The sequence below is a fragment of the Pseudopipra pipra genome, chromosome 1, assembly GCF_036250125.1.
Source record: "Pseudopipra pipra isolate bDixPip1 chromosome 1, bDixPip1.hap1, whole genome shotgun sequence".
Taxonomy (NCBI): domain Eukaryota; kingdom Metazoa; phylum Chordata; class Aves; order Passeriformes; family Pipridae; genus Pseudopipra; species Pseudopipra pipra.
The window spans coordinates 49,980,072-49,998,770 of NC_087549.1; the positions used below are offsets into that span (position 1 = coordinate 49,980,072).

General features: G+C 44.2%; 1 protein-coding gene across 2 annotated transcripts; it reads left to right on the forward strand.

The window, feature by feature from the left end:
• The first annotated feature begins 3,085 nt into the window (after window positions 1–3,085).
• Window positions 3,086–14,408, forward strand: TGIF1 (TGFB induced factor homeobox 1). Of its 2 annotated transcripts, none has more exons than XM_064656070.1 (3): window positions 3,086–3,219; window positions 11,775–12,001; window positions 13,346–14,408. In XM_064656070.1, the coding sequence occupies exons 2-3, from the start codon at window positions 11,819–11,821 to the stop codon at window positions 13,910–13,912; spliced, it is 750 nt and encodes a 249-aa protein (XP_064512140.1). In that variant the 5' UTR covers window positions 3,086–3,219; window positions 11,775–11,818; the 3' UTR covers window positions 13,913–14,408. The 2 variants fall into 2 exon arrangements, with proteins under 2 accessions (XP_064512140.1, XP_064512133.1); XM_064656063.1 differs by lacking the exon at window positions 3,086–3,219 and adding an exon at window positions 4,755–5,187.
• Window positions 14,409–18,699: the final 4,291 nt, after the last annotated feature.

An 18,699-nucleotide genomic window follows, 5' to 3' on the forward strand; every position in this document is an offset into this window, starting at 1 on the left:
GGTTGGTATAATTTATTCAGATTTCAAAAAGGTTTTTGACAAAGTTCCATGCAAGGAGCTACTACAGAAACTAGGATATTGCCAGGGAAAAAAGGCAAACAAGTGTCATGGATGACTATCTGGTTGGAGCAAGTAAATCAAAAGTGTAAGATTAAATGTTTTAGGGTTTAGATTTTTTTTTATTATGACAAAAGATTGACAGCAGGATCCTTCTGCGTCCTATACTCAGTCTACTGTTCTTTAATATAATAACTCAGACCACAGAGAGAGGGAGAGATAGGAACAGGTAAAAAACAGTAATATGCCAGAATCTGCAGATATCAAAAATTTATTTAGGAGAAAGGGAGATTGAAAGTAAGTTCAGTACAACTTCTGTTACATGAATGAACAGTGCAATAACAAAAGATTCACCACCGAGATGAATATGAAACTGTGCATAAGAGAAACTTCAAACAAGCTATATAACCTCCAAAGCTGATAGAGCCCCATGCTCAGTATGTAGCAGCAGCCAAAGATACTGCATAACATGCTGGATTCCATAAAAAAACAGGTCACAGAGTACTATCAAATACATATATGTTGTAATCGGAGGCATAACCTTGCTTAGAATACCACATGCAGCGTAAGTCATCTTTACTGAAAACCAGAATATCGTAGCGTTATATAGAATTGGGAGAGAACCAAGGCAATGAGCAAAAGTTGGGAGTAATTCTCATAGGAAAAGGGTGAAAAATTTTCTGTCAAAAATCTGTCATGCTCAAAGTATATAAAATAATGAATAGTACAGAGAAGGTAAACATGAATTTATGGGGTTTTTTGGTCTTAAAGCACAAGATAATATTTAGTTAAATAGATAAGGAAAAAATCAAAAGAAATACATTTTTATGTAATTCACAACTCAACATGCTACTCTGCCACTCGCTGCCATTACAGAGTTTTAATGCTATGAAAATATTAAACTTTATACCAGTATAAAGACTACACACCTAGATCAGTAACAAAATCTGAAGACCTATTAAACTATTGCTCTAGTGCTTGTATCGAACTATTAAAGATTTGGATACTTATGGGAAAGTATTACCTCACATCTGCCTTCTGTAGCCTTTCCTTTTCCTCTGATACACTGAAACTAGTCAACATCATGGATAAGAAAAGGTGAAGAAGAATACCTGTGACCAACAGTAGCGATTCCTGTTTTCCCATGCACAGGACAGATTTATTCACTGGAAGTTGATTGTGGCATTGCGTTGCTCTTATTGCCATAGGTGTGACCTGCTCAACTGCGTTCTACCTAATTCTGTTCTGACTACAATTTAATACATTTTCTCATAAACATTTCAATGGCATCTAAGTATTCCATAAAGATTAATGGATTTATTTTCATAACATCGTGGGAGGGGATGCTATCTGGTTTTTAAATGGGAAACTGGAATAAAAAGACTGAGATAACAAAGATCCACAAGTCTGATTTGCCTAGGTCCTATCTTCCCAGAGTACTTCCTTCAATAGTTTCTATGCCCAAAACACAGCCTTGCCTTCAAAAGTTAAGCAAACACAGACCCAGGACCTCAAAGCAAAGCACTTGTAAAATAAAAAACATATAATTAGTCATGCAAGATATCACATGTGGCAATGTGACAAGGCAGAAACTTGCATACGACACCACAGTACATTGGTAAGTCTACAGACAATTATGGAGCAAATAAAAATCTAGCCCCTACAGTTTTTTTCATTTCCCTCCCTTCTTGGCATCCAGTTTTACAAATACTTACAGCGTGTCTACGCAGATGGGTCCAGACAGAGCTGAACTTGCTCTGAGTAAACCAAGCTGTTTAAACCTGTTGGCATAGATATATCTTGATGCACGTGTCTACCACTACTTACCCAAGGAGCTGCACAGATGCCAGAGGCTCATTGTGAAGCAGTGTGAACTGCTTCTAAGATATGATTATTAGTGCTCCTGTAGCTCCAGCAGATTAAGTAATACTAAAAACACAACTTCACCAACATGTGAAGGGAAAAGATAAACTGCAGAAAACTACATATTGTCTTCCATACTGTCTACTTCTGCTTGCTAGTGGAAGCCAATACCAACGCATCATCAATTTATGGGCCACCAGATTACGGCATTTGTTGTAAAACCAAGTCGTTCAATGAGTTGAGCTCAGGCAAATCACCTGCCCTCCTTGTTACAGCCTTGTTTCAGGTGTCAAAGCTTTACTAATAGAGAAGGTTGTGGGGGTTTTATCCACCCTAACGGCACGAATATGTACCAAGAGTCTTCAAGTGGCAAATGCAACCAGAATTTGTTGACAGACATGAGGTACTGCCTCAGGCAACAACTGCAATGGAAACTGCACAAACCCAATTTCTGTCTTTCCCAGTGGTCCCACGTCTGAGTATACCCCTCCGTACTCACACCTACGAACTAACTTAGTTCAAAACAATGACTCTTCATGCACTTTATACCAGGGCAGCTAGGAATGTACAGCCACTGGTCCACCACCTGCTCCTACCAGCTAAACAGCTGCCACACAAAGTCAAAATCGATCTTTTCTTAGGATCCTTTAAAAAAAAATCATGGGAAGCCACATTGCAGCAGAGCTAGAAAGGCTGTTTCTACAGCTCTCAAAAAAAAAAAAAAAAAAAAAAGAGAGAGAGAAAGAAAAAGAAAGCTGAATATAAAACTTTACTTTTTTCCTTTATAAAAGTGACCTTGCCAAAGAAGGGAGGAAAAAAAAAGTCAACCTCAACTTTAAAAAAGGAAGAAATAAAGAAGGAAAGGCAGAAAAGGGAGAGAGCTAGTTTCACAGATTTGCCGGTGGTCCCAAGGACAATGAACAGGCGTGAGGCGGCTCTGGCGGCACGGAGAAAAGGAAATCTCTCCGAATCCTTGACGTGTCTTTTGTTTAACTTCCCCTAATTGCTTTTTTGGCGTGACCAAAAAAGCCCGGACGGTCTGAACAACCAGTTCGAAGAGCCAGCCCTCACAGCTGGGAAGCTGGGCTTTTCCACAACAAAAACAAAACAGTAAAAAAACCAAAATAAAGCCATACGGCGGCGTGCGCGCACAACTCCCGCCCCCGAGCCACCAGTCCCTGGGGGGCACAGTTTAGTGTGAAAACACCCGCCCCCAGCGAGCCTCGTCCCCCGGGCTACGGAGCTGTGGCACCCCTGGACACAAGCGACGGGTGACGCGGGCAGGTCGGCGGGAATGAGGTGGGAAGGGCGGGCGAAGGGCACTCGGTCGGCGGGTAATGGCCCGGATCGCGCCACCGCCGGCGGGACCTCGGTCCGCGCCGCACAACTTCCCGCCTGGCGTGGCGCTGGCCCACGGCACCTTCAGTCAGTGTCAGTCAGTCAGTCAGTCAGTCAGTGTGCCGTGCCCGGCTCGCCTCACTGACCTACAGGCGCACTCGCCACGGAGCAGCCACCAGCCCCAAGGGTCACCCATCTCGGAGCGAGTCGCCAGCCTCCGGCTGCCACCAGGTCCTTGTTAACTGACGTGACTCACCAGCTGCCCTCCCTCCCCCCGGTCGGGATGTAACAGCTGTTTTATCTCCCGCTGTAATTGCGCCACATAAAAATAGTTACAAGGTACTTGGGGGAGGGTTTGCTGTTAAAACGCTGTTGCTTCCCCTGGTACAGCGAGTGCGGATTTGTGCGGGTGCTCGCACCGCCGGGAGCGGAGGGTAGTGTGCAGCGAGTGATCCCTGCTCTGCCGTAGGAATCGATTATTTCATCAGCCTTTTAAGGCGCCCGTTGCTCACTCCCCGCGCCTGCCCGGCCGGGAGTAACTCCGCACGTGCCGGTGCGGGAGCGACACAAACACGCTCCCGTGGAATCATTAATGCCGCACCCGCACGCCTGTTTCGAGGCGAAGCGGCTTCTTTTACTTTCCACGGGGAAACCTTCGCCCGTGACACTTCAGCACGCCGGCTGGGTGTCCTGCACTTTGGAGCAGGGGCACCTGGCTTTGTCAGGCGGGCGGCGGGGGGGGGGGGGGGAACGGGAGCAGCTGCCGAGGCCGTCCGTGCCGGTGGAGGGCTCTCCCCTCCGCGACGCTCGGAGGGAAGCTGGAGCGAGCTGCTGGTAGGTCCCGCGTTTCCCATACCGGAGGAAAATAAACTGTTGCTGTGCAGCGCGTGCTCGCCCGAGAGGGATGAGTCAAGCTGTGAGACTTCTCTCTTTTACAGCTACGAGCATGTGCCGTAGCAAAACCTACCGCGCGGGCGGGGGGAGTGGTGGGGGAGAAAAACAACCTTTTACGAACTGATGTAAAAATAACCGCAGAAATGGGGCTCGCCTTCCCCGCGGGGGCAGGAGGTGGCCAGCACCGGCCAACCAGGGCTCTGTCAGCACCACTGGGGATGGGGGGGGGGGAACAGCCTCCGCTCGGCAGCCGGAATGGGGGCGCCGGTCTTTGGAGGGCTCTTTTCCTTCCCCTGCCGTACGAACTCTTCTTTCTTCTCCCCTATTCACGCGAAGGAGTGGGTGGTTCGTCCGGCAGCAACAGGAGGAGGCTAGTCAAGGGCAGCTGTCACAATCTCCCCCCACCGCCTCTTCCTTCTCCTCCTTCCCAGTTTAATGATCAAACGTCTGCTTGGAAGAAAGGCGAGGGAGCGGGAAGCACGCAGAGCTCCCCCCGCCGCCGCTGTTGTGTGTGCATGAGCGAGCGGGTACGGGCGGACACCCCCCCGCTCCGGCCGGTCCCTCCCCTCCTGTCTGACAGAGCCCCAGCAGGCCGGGAGGGGAGGGAGGAGAGAGGAGGAGGAGGCAGCCGCCGCGAGTGCCAGTGCAGCGCTCGGTTACTCTCCCGTACTCAGTGCGGGGAGGTGGGGGAGGGCGGGCGCTGTGTACCTTTTTCTCCCGTGCCTTTCCTCACTTTAACAGGCCGGGGCCAATCGCCGGCAGAAGGGAACAAAGGGAAGGGGGGAGGGAAGCCCACCCCGGCCACACCAGAAAGCCCCCGGGGAGGCAGAGCCCTGCGGCTCCCGCTGACAGCAGCGCGGCCCCGGACCGGGCGCCTGGCTCCGCGGCGGTGCTGCTTCTTCCTTCGTCGACCTTCTCCTTCTCGCCGAGCTTAAAGGGGGAGCTGCGTCCGGCGAAGGGAGAGAAACTTGGGTCGGTGCGTGGGGTGTCCTGCGATCGGCTCGGTCCTCGCGATCAAGATGAAAAGTAAAAAAGGTAGTTGTGATGGGGCGCCGGGACAAAGCGGGGTGCCCCGCGCACCTGCCCGGGGTGGAAACGGGAAGGGGGGCTGTCGCTAAGCCAGGCGGAGGCTCTTTACCTTCTAGGCCGTTTTGTCCCCCGTGCCCCCCCCCCCCCCCGGCCTGGCTCCCGTGGGAGACTGCAGTGGATGCTCCACTCCCAGACAAAACATGCGGGGCTGTTGTTTGGAGGCGGTCGCCTCTCCGCGCTGCTGGCTCTCTGTCAGAAACATGTCCAGCCGCCCGCCTCGTGCCTCCTCCGCCAAGTTTTGTTCTCTCCCCCTCCGCCAACCCTCTTCCCCCCGTCCTCTCGTAAAACACTTTTAAACTGTTTTCCGCACCAAGCCCCGCCGTCCCGGTGTGGGGACGAGGGTGCAGGTCGTTTTCCCAACTTGGGGCGAGGAAACAGGGGCTGTCCGGCAACTCTTTGTTCGCGGGCACGGCATCATGGGGCTGGGGGGTGGGCATCGGCGGGAGGGCTTCAAACCCCCTCCCCGCCCTCGGCCGCCTTGATTTGCTGAAAGTTGATGCCTTTTCCGTCCCTTTTATCCCTTAGAACGGGACGAAAGAAAAAGTACAAAAGTTTTGACACGGGGTTAAAAGGAGAAAGACTTTTTTTTTCCTTATAAGCACAAGGCTCTTTGGGTTTTCTTTCTTTGTTCACTTCTAAACAGACAAACTTTACAGTTAAGAGGATCGTTAGTCATTGCGCTCGTGGTGCCTTTTAAGTGCCTTTAAATTACTCCTTGGCCACAAAGACTCGGAACGTGCTTTCGGATTTAACGCTCCTACGCTGGCTGGGAAGAAGTTCACAGGAAAGCAGTGTCTGTTCAGTTGCGATTTGCCAGTCGGTGGTGTGGCTGAGGGATGTTTTGCATTCAAAGACCATTAAATGCTCCGAAGTGGAGGGTTAGAGGGGAGCAGTGCGCATGTTCAGTACTCCAGAGTTGTGCTGTTTTCCCCCTGCTATGCATTCCTACGGCTCTGTAGTAGGGCAGCCTCCTCGCTCATTGTTAATATCCTTGGAGCAATTAAGGCATATGTAGTTCGTGAAATCATTGGGCTGCTGCAGACATGGTGTGTACTAATATGGTTTGTAGCCTTCGTCAAAAGTTTTTTTGGACGTGCCACTCGGCTAAGAGGAGCGCACACAAAAGGGAACTGAGCCACAAAGGCGAAGTTTAAAGAGCGGGCAGGGTGGTGCTGAGGAGCGCAGCGTCCCGCGGGAGCGGAGTGGGGCTTGATCCCGGTCACAGCCTGGGCTGCACGCCGAGCTCAGCCCCCTGCGCGCAGAGACGGTGGCAGCGCTGGCTTTTAAATGTTTCCGTCGTCTTAGGCAGGTTGAGATTCTTGACCCTATTGGGAGCAGTTTGTGGCTTTTCGTGTCCACCCCCTCCCCCCCCCTTTTTTTTATAGTTTCACTGAATTAATTTAGCCCAGTTATTTTTAGGACATTCCTATGCTCCCTATTTGCACAGCAGTGGTGAGCTGGTTTCCTGTCTGCTGTTGCTTCCATTGTTCAGACTTCTCTCCCCGAGGGCAGCTGCTGGTTGGTGAAATACCAAACTCCCTGCACTTTCAACTGTTGTTCTTGCCACCCCCGAAATAAATGCGTGTAGAAAACGCTGACGTAGTTTCTAGGTATGCATGTGTAGGGCTTTGTGTGTGAGAGTGTGTGTGTGTAAGCTCTGCTTTGAGGATTGCAAATCCTGGGCTGAAACAATGGAAACAATGAAAGGTGACAGGCGGGAGGGAGAACTTTTGAGAGGGGCCGTGGGCCTGGGGTTTGCGTGGCACAAATTAAAAGGTGGGGAGACAAAGACGGAAACTTTAAAAGATGTTAGGGCTGGGGTGCCTTTGTTTTAATAGAAGTTGGGCTTGTAGTTATTTGTGATCTGGCATTCGAGGCTCATTCAGGAAGTTTCAAAGAGTGACTTTATTACAGATTTCTTGCTTGCACTCCTAGCAAAATCCCATTTAAAAGCAAAAAAAGTATAGTACAGCCAAGTCTGGCTGGTTTAGAAGCAGTAGAGTGCAAGCTGTGAAGTGCAGAGAAAAAATAAGCTGGTTCCTAAATTATGAAACTTATTCAGAGGAAAGAGTTTTTTTACTCTGGAAATTCCCTTCTGCATCCTTGTAGTTCTTTGTTACTTATAAATAATTTTAAACCTTTATTTTTGTTGTTGGTTTTTAAACTCGCATTAAATTTTTATTCTTTTTTTGGTATGTGTTTTGGATTTTTAATTTTTTGTGTGTTTGAGTGTGGTGTGTTTTTCTTGTTGATTGGTTTTGATGGGCTTTTTGTTTGTTTTTGTGGCCTTTTTTTTTAAGCTAACAGTCTGTGGATTAAAACCCCGAGGACTCTTCTATGGGTAGTTTCATTTACAAATAATAACGTGATAGCAATCACACTGAACATACTCGGTTTGTTAATTAGCTGATTTAGAACACAGTCTCGCAAAGGCACAGGCATGTGCTCAAGTTTATACATGTGAAGAATCTTACTGCACTTGGTTTCAACAGGATCGGAGCCTCAGATGGGAACTGGTTCTGTTTATCTGTGCTCATAAAAAAATCTGGTTTAAGATATTCAGAGAACCCTAAGGGGTGGGAGGTTTTCTTTAAGGTGATTTTTGTCCATTCCTTCTTTGGAGGGCAGAGATTGTTCCTTGTGGCATACTTTGTCCTCTTTTGAGTAACAATTGGCTTCTGCCACTTCCTTAGTGAAGCTCTTCCTCGACACAATGGGATAGTTGTTTTTTGGTGTTGTTTTTTTTTTTTTCCCCTGATACTCAGCCTAAATTTTTCATTTGCTTAACTTCCATTTTATTTGTCTCAGTCTCTCTAAATACTTTGTCCTCCCCCTCAAAGTATTTCAGTATGCCTTTTTGAGTGGCAGTAGTTTATTTTGAAATCAGCTTTAGTCATCACTGTACTTTTACTCAAGTTGTTTCAAACTGTTAACTAACGTTTGGGTGTTGAGCCTAGACTCGAGATCCTAGGTGTAATCTTCCCTGAGCTGATTACAGGAGGACCTGTAAAGTCTTTTGGCTGTGATACAACGCAGTGGTGCATTCAATCATGTATATGACTTCATCTGGGAAGCCAGGAGGATAAAGTGATTGATAAAGAAGAGATGCTGATCATGTAGTTCTTAAGTCATTAGTAGTGGGGACTGCTCATTTAAGTGGCTATGGTGGAAGTGGAGGACTGGGATTTTGTGTGGTTTCTCAGACCTCTCTGCAAATGAACTCGTGCTGCTTTAATTTAGTCCTACTGAAGCAAGTTGGTTTTTTTTTTTTTGGATTAAATGTATTTAGGAGGAGGCAAAAAATAACGTGACCCTAGCCTGCTTTTAATACAAAATAAATTAGTGGGTCAGCTGGGGCTACTCGTCGTGTCCACAGGCCTTTATTCCGGGTGTAAATAACAGTAAGCCAATGGTCCAGTCGTGGAGCCTGGCCAGGAGCCTTTTCAGTTGGGCCCTGTTAAAACAGGAAACCAGCAGCGAATAGGCTGATTACTAACAAGACGGAAAAACAAAGCAGGGTTGTAATCAGCAGGAATGCTTTAATGAAAACAGAGCCTTGACACCAACAATGTGGCTCCTGCTCTAGTAAAAAATATCAGCTGGGTAGTGCGAGATTTCTAGCCATGACTTCCTGTTGCTGCTAACTCTGAACCGCGCCGGAGAGATCTGCCACGAGTTCAAAGGGCTGATCAGCTATTTAAATGAGCTCATCTGAATGAGCAGAACTTGTACTACACTGGGTTTCCTGCTTAACCAAAACCTGCTTTGTGTCACTAACTTACTGTGTCAATTAATATGACACACTAAGCGAGCGGGTCAAAGGGCTGGCTCTGCTGGTGACTCATTTCTCTCTAGTTAGGTTACGGTTAGTCAGATGGCAACTTTTACTTTAGCAAAAGATCTTGTTTGCAAAAGAGAGAAACGTTTTTATACTGCTGACTTTCAGACAGTATCTTGCCACACTTTTTTAAAGGTGAAATAGAGCAGCAGTTCTAGAAGAGGTTTTACTCTCATGTCAGTTTTCTGAAATTTGGTAGTCTTTTAGTTGTGTGGTAGATCTTGGAAAGGTTATTCCAGATGGGGTAGTGTGTGTCTGGAGTACTTTTTCTTATGCCATGTAAATATGGCACGATACCCATTAGATGCTTAACTTTCTTGTGTGAGTAGTTTCTTTGGCTTCTCTTCCTTCTTGTTTCCATCCCTTGCTGTTTGCCTCTCCCTGTTTTCAAAGGTCTTGCCTTACTGCCTTTTATATTTAAAAACAAACAAAAAACCCAACCCACTGAAGTGCTGCAACACTTCTGGTTTCTGACAAACAAGAACAGCGCACTTCACAACATTGTCTGAATAGCATAGGCTAGTTTTAGCTAGTTTTTAAATTCAATTTTAAAGGGATGAGCTGCTTTGCAGAGCTGTCCTGTTGTCTGCGTTAGGATCTTTGTTCCCAGAAGTGCTTCTCATGGCTCCAGGAGCCCATGGTACAAGGCAGGTTTTCAGTTTAGGTTGCAAGTGTGACAGCACTTTCCATGAAGCTATGACAAATACAAAGCGGTTTGCTTGGAATCATTTTAAAGCAAACTTGACATACTTTCTACATGAATTAAGAACCTGTTTACATAATTTGGAGTTTATCTTGTGTTGGCTATTTAAATATTGTCCTATTGTTCCTGTTCCATGAGTGGATAATTTATGTGGCTAATCAGCAGATGAAAAATTTGGTATGTCAGTTTGGTGGTTGTCGGTTACATAAATCAGCAATTGGGAGAATGAAAACAATACCAAGTAAGTTACTGAAGTAACTATGCCAGACGGATTGTAGATTGATCATCCTATTTGGAATGCTTGTGTATCAAAACTATGCGTTGCAAATTGGACAACTTAAACTAAATTTAAGGATGTTGGAGCTATTCACAAATAGGGGAAGGAAAGAACAATTTACCATGTCAGCTTTGGCTGAAGTTTGAAAGTGTGAGGAAAGGTCCTTCTCTGCTTTCCTCCCTACCATCCTGCCAAGTATTAAGGAAAACTTGCACATGTACAGCTTCTTTCTTTCTGTGGTGGTGGGGTTTTTGGTGATTGATTGGGGTTTTTTAAAGGACGTTAATTCCTTCTGTGTCTTTACTTATGGGTATAACAATACCTTTATATAGTTTTATACTTTCACAGGAACACTTTTTGTATTTTAGGGCTTACTTTGTTTCCTTCAATAGAATTTTTTAATTATGGGTGGTTGCCCATATAAAATTTTACTTTTGACATTTATCTGACTTTTACTATTAAGAGTTTTAGTTTTGATGTTACAAATGAGCAAGTTTCTTCCTCCCCACCCTCTCACCCCCAAATCTAAGTTCAAAAGACAGAAAGATTAAGGGCTTGTTTTCCTCCTATAGTTCCTAAAGAATGCTTCTGAAAGACAGTGTAAGTTCACTTGAGATTAGTATTAATTTGTACTAGCTGAACATAGGTAATATCTTATGTAAGATTCCTAAAATTTCTGGCAAATTTAACCTGGTGAGTATTTAAAGCCTGGTTTTTATTGTATTTTATAGTACTAATGACTTGTGTATCCTACCAAAGGAGTAGAATTGTAGCCTTCCTAACTATTGAATACTTGCTTGTTGGTTTGCTTTACATACCATAGCTTCATGTTCCTAGTAATGTGGTGTATGTATAAAGGGTTAATCAGATTTTGAAATCGTCTCTTCCTTTGTGTTGAATAGACAAGGTGTGCAGTTAACTTGTAAATTCAGAGACTTTGTAGTGAGCATAGCACAGAACACATTTCCATAGATTAAAATTTGAGATGAAAACCATAAAGTTGAAAAAAATAGCAGGATGGTTTTAAAACAAATTCACCTAAACATACAGAATGCGATTAAATTAGAGCTGGTGGACTTTTACGCACCTGATTCTTTCCTTTTCTTGCACTTTTTTTCCTTCATAAGTGAAAATTCCCTTTGGGGGGCAGGGCAGATACAGTTTTTCCCTTTCCTCTTCCCTTCTTCCATTAGTTTTTATTAATAGATATAATTATTCATTTATAAAATCTACAAGCTATCTCTCCCAGGAGGGAAGGATCAGCATGCTAAGAAGTAATTAAATAACCCATTGCTTGAGTTGGGTGTTTTTAAGTTCTTCCTTTCTTCATTATTGACCTTTTGCCCAGACACTGGATTGTTATCCTTGAAGAAAAGCGTAGGATGCATACCATAGCAAGCAAATTTGGACAATATTGGCATTAGATAGAAGCTATCTGATAACGTGCAGCAGATAAAAGGTTGCCAGGGGAACAAGGAAATGAAGGTTTGCAGTGAAGAATTCCTTTAGGAACAGATCATTGGTGCTACTTTTTGTTCAGCTGACAGAAAAGCTACAGCATGACAAGTTAACGCTGCGGGACGAATCTCCAGTATAAGAGCCTATACCCTCATTCGTAGTGAAGACAGTTAATGTGAAACGTCTGTACCATACAATGCTGGAGCTGAATAGTTTATGAATATAGGAGGCTGATTGTTCTTATCTTGTAATTGTAGGTGTAGTTGCAATATCAGGCAGTGAAACAGAGGATGATGACACTATGGATGTCCCACTGGATCTTTCCTCATCTGCTGGCTCAGGCAAACGGAGGAGACGTGGCAACCTGCCCAAGGAATCTGTGCAGATTCTTCGGGACTGGCTGTATGAGCACCGCTACAATGCTTATCCTTCAGAGCAAGAAAAAGCGCTGTTATCCCGACAAACACACCTTTCCACACTACAGGTATTTTAAAAAGTAGTTCTCTCTTCAGAAGGAGCTGTTTTCTATTTTAATTTACCTGTGATCTACTCATGGATACAAATGTTTACACTGCATGTGAGATTTCCTATTTTATTGTTACTATCCTGCTGATGGCACTTGTAAGGAGAGATACAGATTGATTGTGTGTTACGATGATCTTTGTTTGTTGGGATAAAATTATTTTTCTGGGAGAACAAACAGTTACGAATTTGAGCATGCATGCTAATTTCTTGTGGAATCGTGTCCCAAAAGACATAAAATGTCTGTACAAGGTAATTTATTGTGAGAGGAAGGTATTTATTTGTCAACAGAGGTTTTATGGTGATACATATGCAGCTTAACATATAACTCTTTGCTTCTTAAACTGCAACTTGAGGCTCGTTCCCGTAGAACATGCACATATATAATTATGTGTATGATGACTTCCATTATGATCAGTGGAACAACTTATACGGGATAGAGCTACTGAAGTGTGTTAGTACAGGTATGGTGAGGCTTTTGTGTGGTTACTTTGGATTCTCATCCTGGGATGCCACTGGCATCTGTGAGGTCCCTTGGACGCATCATTCTCATCTTCTGTGATCGATCATCTTTGGTGGAATAGCTGTTGACCATTGCTGCTTTTCATCCCTTGTGGGAAGGTGGCTGCATGAGAAGTTGGGTAAACCTGGGTTTGGTTTTGAGAGGTGCTAAATAGAGAGCAATCTTGTTGACCTCTGGGCTTTATTTTTCTATATTAATTAATTAGTAGAAATTTCATAATTGTCTATAAAGTAAGATTTCCTTAATATAACATCATAAAGAAAACTTCCTTTATGTAGTAAACAGAAAAAAGACATTGAACTATAAACTATCCTGTATTGCCCAGGAAACTGGTTTGATATTTAAACAAGGACAAACTTAAATGAGGTAATTCATGTTATGTCTGTCGACACAGTCAGTTGAACAAGGAAAATCAGTAACTATTGGAGGGAGGAGTGGCTCTCTTCAGAGAGAAAAAGTTTTCCTGTTGTTAATTAACCTGAGCTAGGGAACAATAGCCAATAGGTTAATGTGTGTGCACAGAGTTAAAAGCTAACCCATCAGTCTGGGCTTCTCAAAGCCTTCAGATGTCCAGGGGCTTTCTGTAACAGGAGCAGGGAGTCAGTGGTACAGCCAGGACAAGGGAAGGGCCTTTGCCAGGCGTGTCAGAACTTGTCAGTAGGTCTCTTTCTTTTGTTGTGTAGCGAAGGAAACTGCTTGGAGGGATTAATTAACCCAGTGGCTCTAATGGCACATAGTTGGAAATGAATAAAGGTAGAAATTAAGATGTCATTTTATTCCCAGGTCTGCAACTGGTTTATCAATGCACGCCGCAGGCTCTTACCTGACATGTTGAGGAAGGATGGCAAAGACCCAAATCAGTTCACTATCTCGCGGCGAGGGACCAAACTTCCCGAGGGCAGCCTGATGGAGTCTGCTATCAGCACAAAGAACTACATTCCCCTGCTGGAGGAGACTGCCTTCCTTCCCGCTGCTGCACCGCTTGGCAAGACTGTGTCCTCTTCCAAGCCAGCTTCCCCGGGATCGGTCCTGGCTCGGCCATCGGTGATTTGCCATACGACTGTGACTGCGTTGAAAGATGCCCCTTTCCACTTTTGCCAGCCAGCTGATGTAGGCCAGACCACGGACCTACAGCAGCCCCCAGCCGGCAGCTTCACAGACAACCCCCTTGCCTGCCATGAGGACGCATCTAAACTAGGACCTGGTACAAACACACAAAGTGGGCTCTTTAACACTCCTCCTCCAACACCACCAGACCTTAACCAGGATTTTAGTGGTTTTCAGCTACTGGTGGATGTTGCACTCAAAAGGGCGGCAGAAATGGAGTTGCAGGCGAAACTTATGGCCTAAATCCCCTTCCTTCTCCTTCCCCGTTTTGTTTTACCAGGCAGGGATCTAACAGCTGTGTGGTTATTGCCACCCACACAATATCAAAAGACTTCACTGCATTATTATTATTTTTTTTTATTAATCTTATTTGCACAAGGGGATTGCTGAAATGAAGCTTCCTGTCACTGAGATGGTCTTCAGTGGAATACGGTCATTCCAAGAATTATAAACTTAAAGCTACTGTAGAAAGAAAGGATTGTGTGTTTTGTTTTTTTTTTTTTTAATGTTTTCTTTGTAGGTTTTTCATAATGTGAGATGGTTCCCAAGATCATGTGATTTGTTTTCGTTTCTTTCAGACTGTGCAATATCTAGTAATGATATAGAGTCTTCTTATCATTCCCACGTGGAACGGAATATACCGACATGCTGTTTAAATTTTCAATTTTTTTAACAATACAAACTTTGGATGATCATGCTTTTTTCCCATAATGTAATAAAATATTTTCTTTAAAAATTACGTATACAGAGTATTTTGTTGCATACGAGCTTTGCAGAAAGCACAGCTTACCCCTGAAATAAATGGTAGAAATATTTTTGAGCTCATGCTGACTTTGTTTGGTTTAGACAGCTATGCTAACCGTTGTTGTTAACCAGATGTTTAAAGGAATGCTGAAAAGTAGGCCAGAAGTACCTGTGTTCTGGTATGTTGAAATTTTTTAAGGGGCCCAAGGGAGCTGTGTAGGCAACTGACTAAATTTCAGAGGGTTATCTTAGGCCCCTCTAAGAGTTCCAGCTTTTGGGTCCTAGAAGTACTTAAAGGCTGGGAAATGTGATGGTCCATGGGTAAGGTTTCATGAAGATGAAATGAAGAGACCAGAAGAGGGGTTGGGGCAAGTGTTCTTTAGAAGCAGGTTTTTGTGATGCAGGTAGTAGACATGACTGTTGACACATTTTGATGGGGGAGGGCAAGGACTTTCTACCCTTACTTTTCTTGGACTAGCAATGAGAAGGTTTTTACTCAGTAATTCTAGCAAATTGAAATAAAGTAGACTGTATTGTGTTGAAATCTGAGTTCCGGGAAGCCAGATCTTTGTGAGATGCTTAAACAGGTGGTTGGCTCAAATGTAGAAAAGGTCCCTGTTGTATTGGGGTGTATTTTTTTGCCAACAGAATCTGTATTACCTTTCAGAAAAGGACTTTGCTATCAAAATGACTTATTACTGAAAAATGTGAAGACTTGCAGCTCACATTTCAGCTTACTTGAATGTCAGTCACCCACCCTTATCCTTCCAACAACAGTGAAATAAGAGACCTCCAGGGTAAAAAATCGGTTCTGGCTAATCCTTAAAAACAAACGATTTGTCTATTTGGGAGGTTGGGGGAGGGCTTTGTGGAGCAGGAGAGTTGATGAATTTAAGGATATCGTGAGTAGAAGACTGCAGTATCCAGACTACAATATGTATGGATTCTGTTTTGCTGTGGCCTCTGTGGGTTTTTTTGTGTCTGAAATGCTTTGTTTTCTGGAGTGCTCTTTGAAATTCTGAACTTCTGCCTTCCTTTAACCTTCAAGTTTAAAATCAAAATGGCAAATAGTAAACATGGGCTTACTCCTGTCTGCATCAGCTTCAGTAACACAGAGTCATCCTAATATACTCTATGAATATGGGATTATTTTTTTTTAAATACTATGGAAATAAAACTGGAAAAGAATTTTGAACATAGAGATGGCTGTATACTCTGCCTTGAAGGAATTGCATGTGAGTACAGAAAGAGCCTTGTGTATTATCACTCTGGACACACTGTACTTGATACTTAAAAGCTATTTTTCCTGGGGATACCGATGTATGTATTATAATAATTTGGTTAGGTTTCTTTAATGCTTAATTATAAAACGAATGGAAGTATGCTTCTTTATGACTGAGGTAACTGTTGAGGGAAAAGTTGGTCAATAGACATGCTTTTTTGGCACAGGTGATTTATCTCAAGGGATGCTAGAGACCCTAAGATGAATGTTTGGGAGATGCTTCCTTCTTCTTTCCTGTCCTCGCAGGAAGGAACTTTATCACAACACTCCTTACACCCATGATGAAGGAAAAGCAGCCTCACACAAATGTTTGAATTGTTTGATTTGAATTGTTTGACATTTTCCTCTTAAGTTTTCTTTTTTCAGAGCATTTTGCTGGTGTGCTGTGGGGTAGAGGAAACGTGGGGCACTTGGATCATTAAAGGGCATTTTCAGAGAACTTTACTCTTCTTTACTCTGCCCTTTAAAATAAAAAAAATGTCAGCAAGTTTAGAAAGAAAAAAAAATGCTTTGCTGGCTGAGCTGACCAGTTCTGTAATTCCACTATAGCAGCTGCAGTACTGAAAATGAAAATAGGATGAGGAAGAAAGCTGTTGCCTTTCAGGTTAACAGTTTTCATTGAAAGTAAAAGCCTGTGGTGTCTCTGCTGTTTTCATCTACTGTTATGCCACACAAAATGGTGTTAGTGTAAATGAGCACCAAAGTCCTGTCTGTGTGATGAGCACTGCTTTTCCATTTTGCTGACTGACTTATCCTGGGAACTTCACTTGTGACCAGTTTTGCTTGAGGCTAGTTATATGCTTTTTAAGTTATTACTTATGTTAAGGTTACACCCAGAGGTTCAGCTGTAGTCATAAGTGAGACACCGTTGGCTGAGTAGCACCTGACACACTGTGTAAAGCTTTTCCTTACCCTGAGGTGTTATTTAACTTGGAGGAAGGAAATGACTCATTGAGTACCCACTAAAATGTATCAAAAGGGGAGTTTCTGCTTTCCTGAAATCTATAGCATTGATAGTTTTGGTGCAGGCTATTGAACTTTGTCTGAACCTCTGATTTCTGAGCAGAAACCTGAAGTAACTTCAGATAAAATTATCAAAGGTAGGTAGATGTAGGGCATTGGGTGGAGCTAAGATCCAGAACTGAGCAGGAGTCCTAGTAACAAACCAAAGGCTTCACATGCTGGTTGTACATCCCTGATAGAGCAAAGGAAAAGTTTTATTTCCTAAACTTGTTTTACTGTGGAAAAGAAAAGAAGGATAAAGAAACAATGAGACAACATGGGCGGTTTTGCTGTTCTTGAAGCAATAATAAACCTAATTGCAAAGCAGCTTTGTTAAAACCTGACCTCTGACTGAAAACTCACACTTTGGCTACTCTGAAGCTGAAGGGAAGGCATTGCTGTGTGTTATTGGAGACTGTGTGGCCAGCCAGGGCGTCAGCGAGCTAAGAGGTATGACAAATTCACGCCAGGGAAAACAGCTCACACGCAGACTTCATCAACCTTGTTTTCATGGCTTTTGTGTCTTGTAAACAAGTTGTGGCAGCTGCATGTGATAAATCTCTGCACAGAGCAAAAATAATTACAATAGGGAGGGAATCTTGAACCAGGCGTCGCTGCCTGCTTGCACAGGGGCTGTGGGGTGGTGTCTCACTGCCTGTTGGTGGGGGTGGCTTGTGGTATCCCACATGTCTCCCAGCTTCTGCCATGAGGTGAGTGTACATGTCTGTAAAACCGTTGAAGCTGTAACAGCTGGCCTTGTGCTATGGGGGAGGGAAGGGGTGTAAGGACAGCTGGAAGCTGGGCTAACTTGCACAGCTTCAACCTCCAGGGCAATGCCAGCTCTGCTGCCAGAAGGATGCTGCTGCCTAGGCAGAGCAGGGGGCAGGCAATAACTACATTGGAAAAGGGGTGGCAGGAGCAAGTAAGCAGAAACCAGTGAGAGAGAGTTGGTGGCGAAGAATAATCAGTTTTCCCCTTGGAGATGAAGTAAAGCTGCAGTGGGAAGCCCAGCCTGTAGAAGGTGCAGTGCAGCTGGGAGCCCAGGTGCACCATGACCCTGTTCAGTGTCACTCTTACACCTTTGATATTTAGGCCATTTGCTGTTAATGGTGTCCTGCCTGTCAAAATCTATTTTTGTTTTTCTTGTAGCACTCACGCAGTTTTTTTAGTAACCTTTGGAGTACTTCATACTCCTAAAACTAACTCATTTGAGTTTTCTTTTTTCTTCCTCGACTTGGCATCTTGCAGTTGTCAACTTCCTGCCTGGCTTTTCCCCAGTAGGGATTACTGGCATGAATACAGCTCATGTTCACTTTTCAGGACATTACTTGTTTTAAGTGTCTTATTCACCAACTACTGGAATTGTTATGTCTCTTTCCTGTTTCACTGGTTCAGCAGGCTCTTCTCCCATGAGTTCCAATGTTGAGACTGAAGGGGAAGAGATTAGATTAGCCACTCACTCTAGCAAAATGTCACTTAAAGCTGTTGCTGTTCCAGACATAATAATTGCACCCACGTGTGCTGTATGTGGTTCAGTGTGTATTCCAGTCCCTATCATGACAATCTGTGCCTGGAGTTCTCCACACACAGAAAATTACATAAACCGGTGCTAACTATGCTACAAAGTGAAAACTCAAGCTGCTTTTTCCATCTATGTTTTGCATGCATTTGTGCTGACAGCTCAAAGCCATTTTGCTCACCTTTCACTGTTATTCCTTAAAACTCCCTGTTCTTTCTGAAGCTTAGGCATCAGGTCTGGGACTAAAATTGGCAGGTATCTCAAGTCTTGCTACACAGGCTTGCAGGTAGGGTAGCTTCCACCAACAGGTAGACTTCACAGCCCTTTGTAGTGCTGTAATGCTGCCTCACTGTACAGTATGAATCACAGTTCCTGAAAGTGATGCAGACATGGATAAGTCACATCTGCCTCCCAGCTAATCCCTGTTCCACTGGATAGCAGGGTTTCTGCCAAATTCCACGTGTTTCTACTGACAAACAAGGT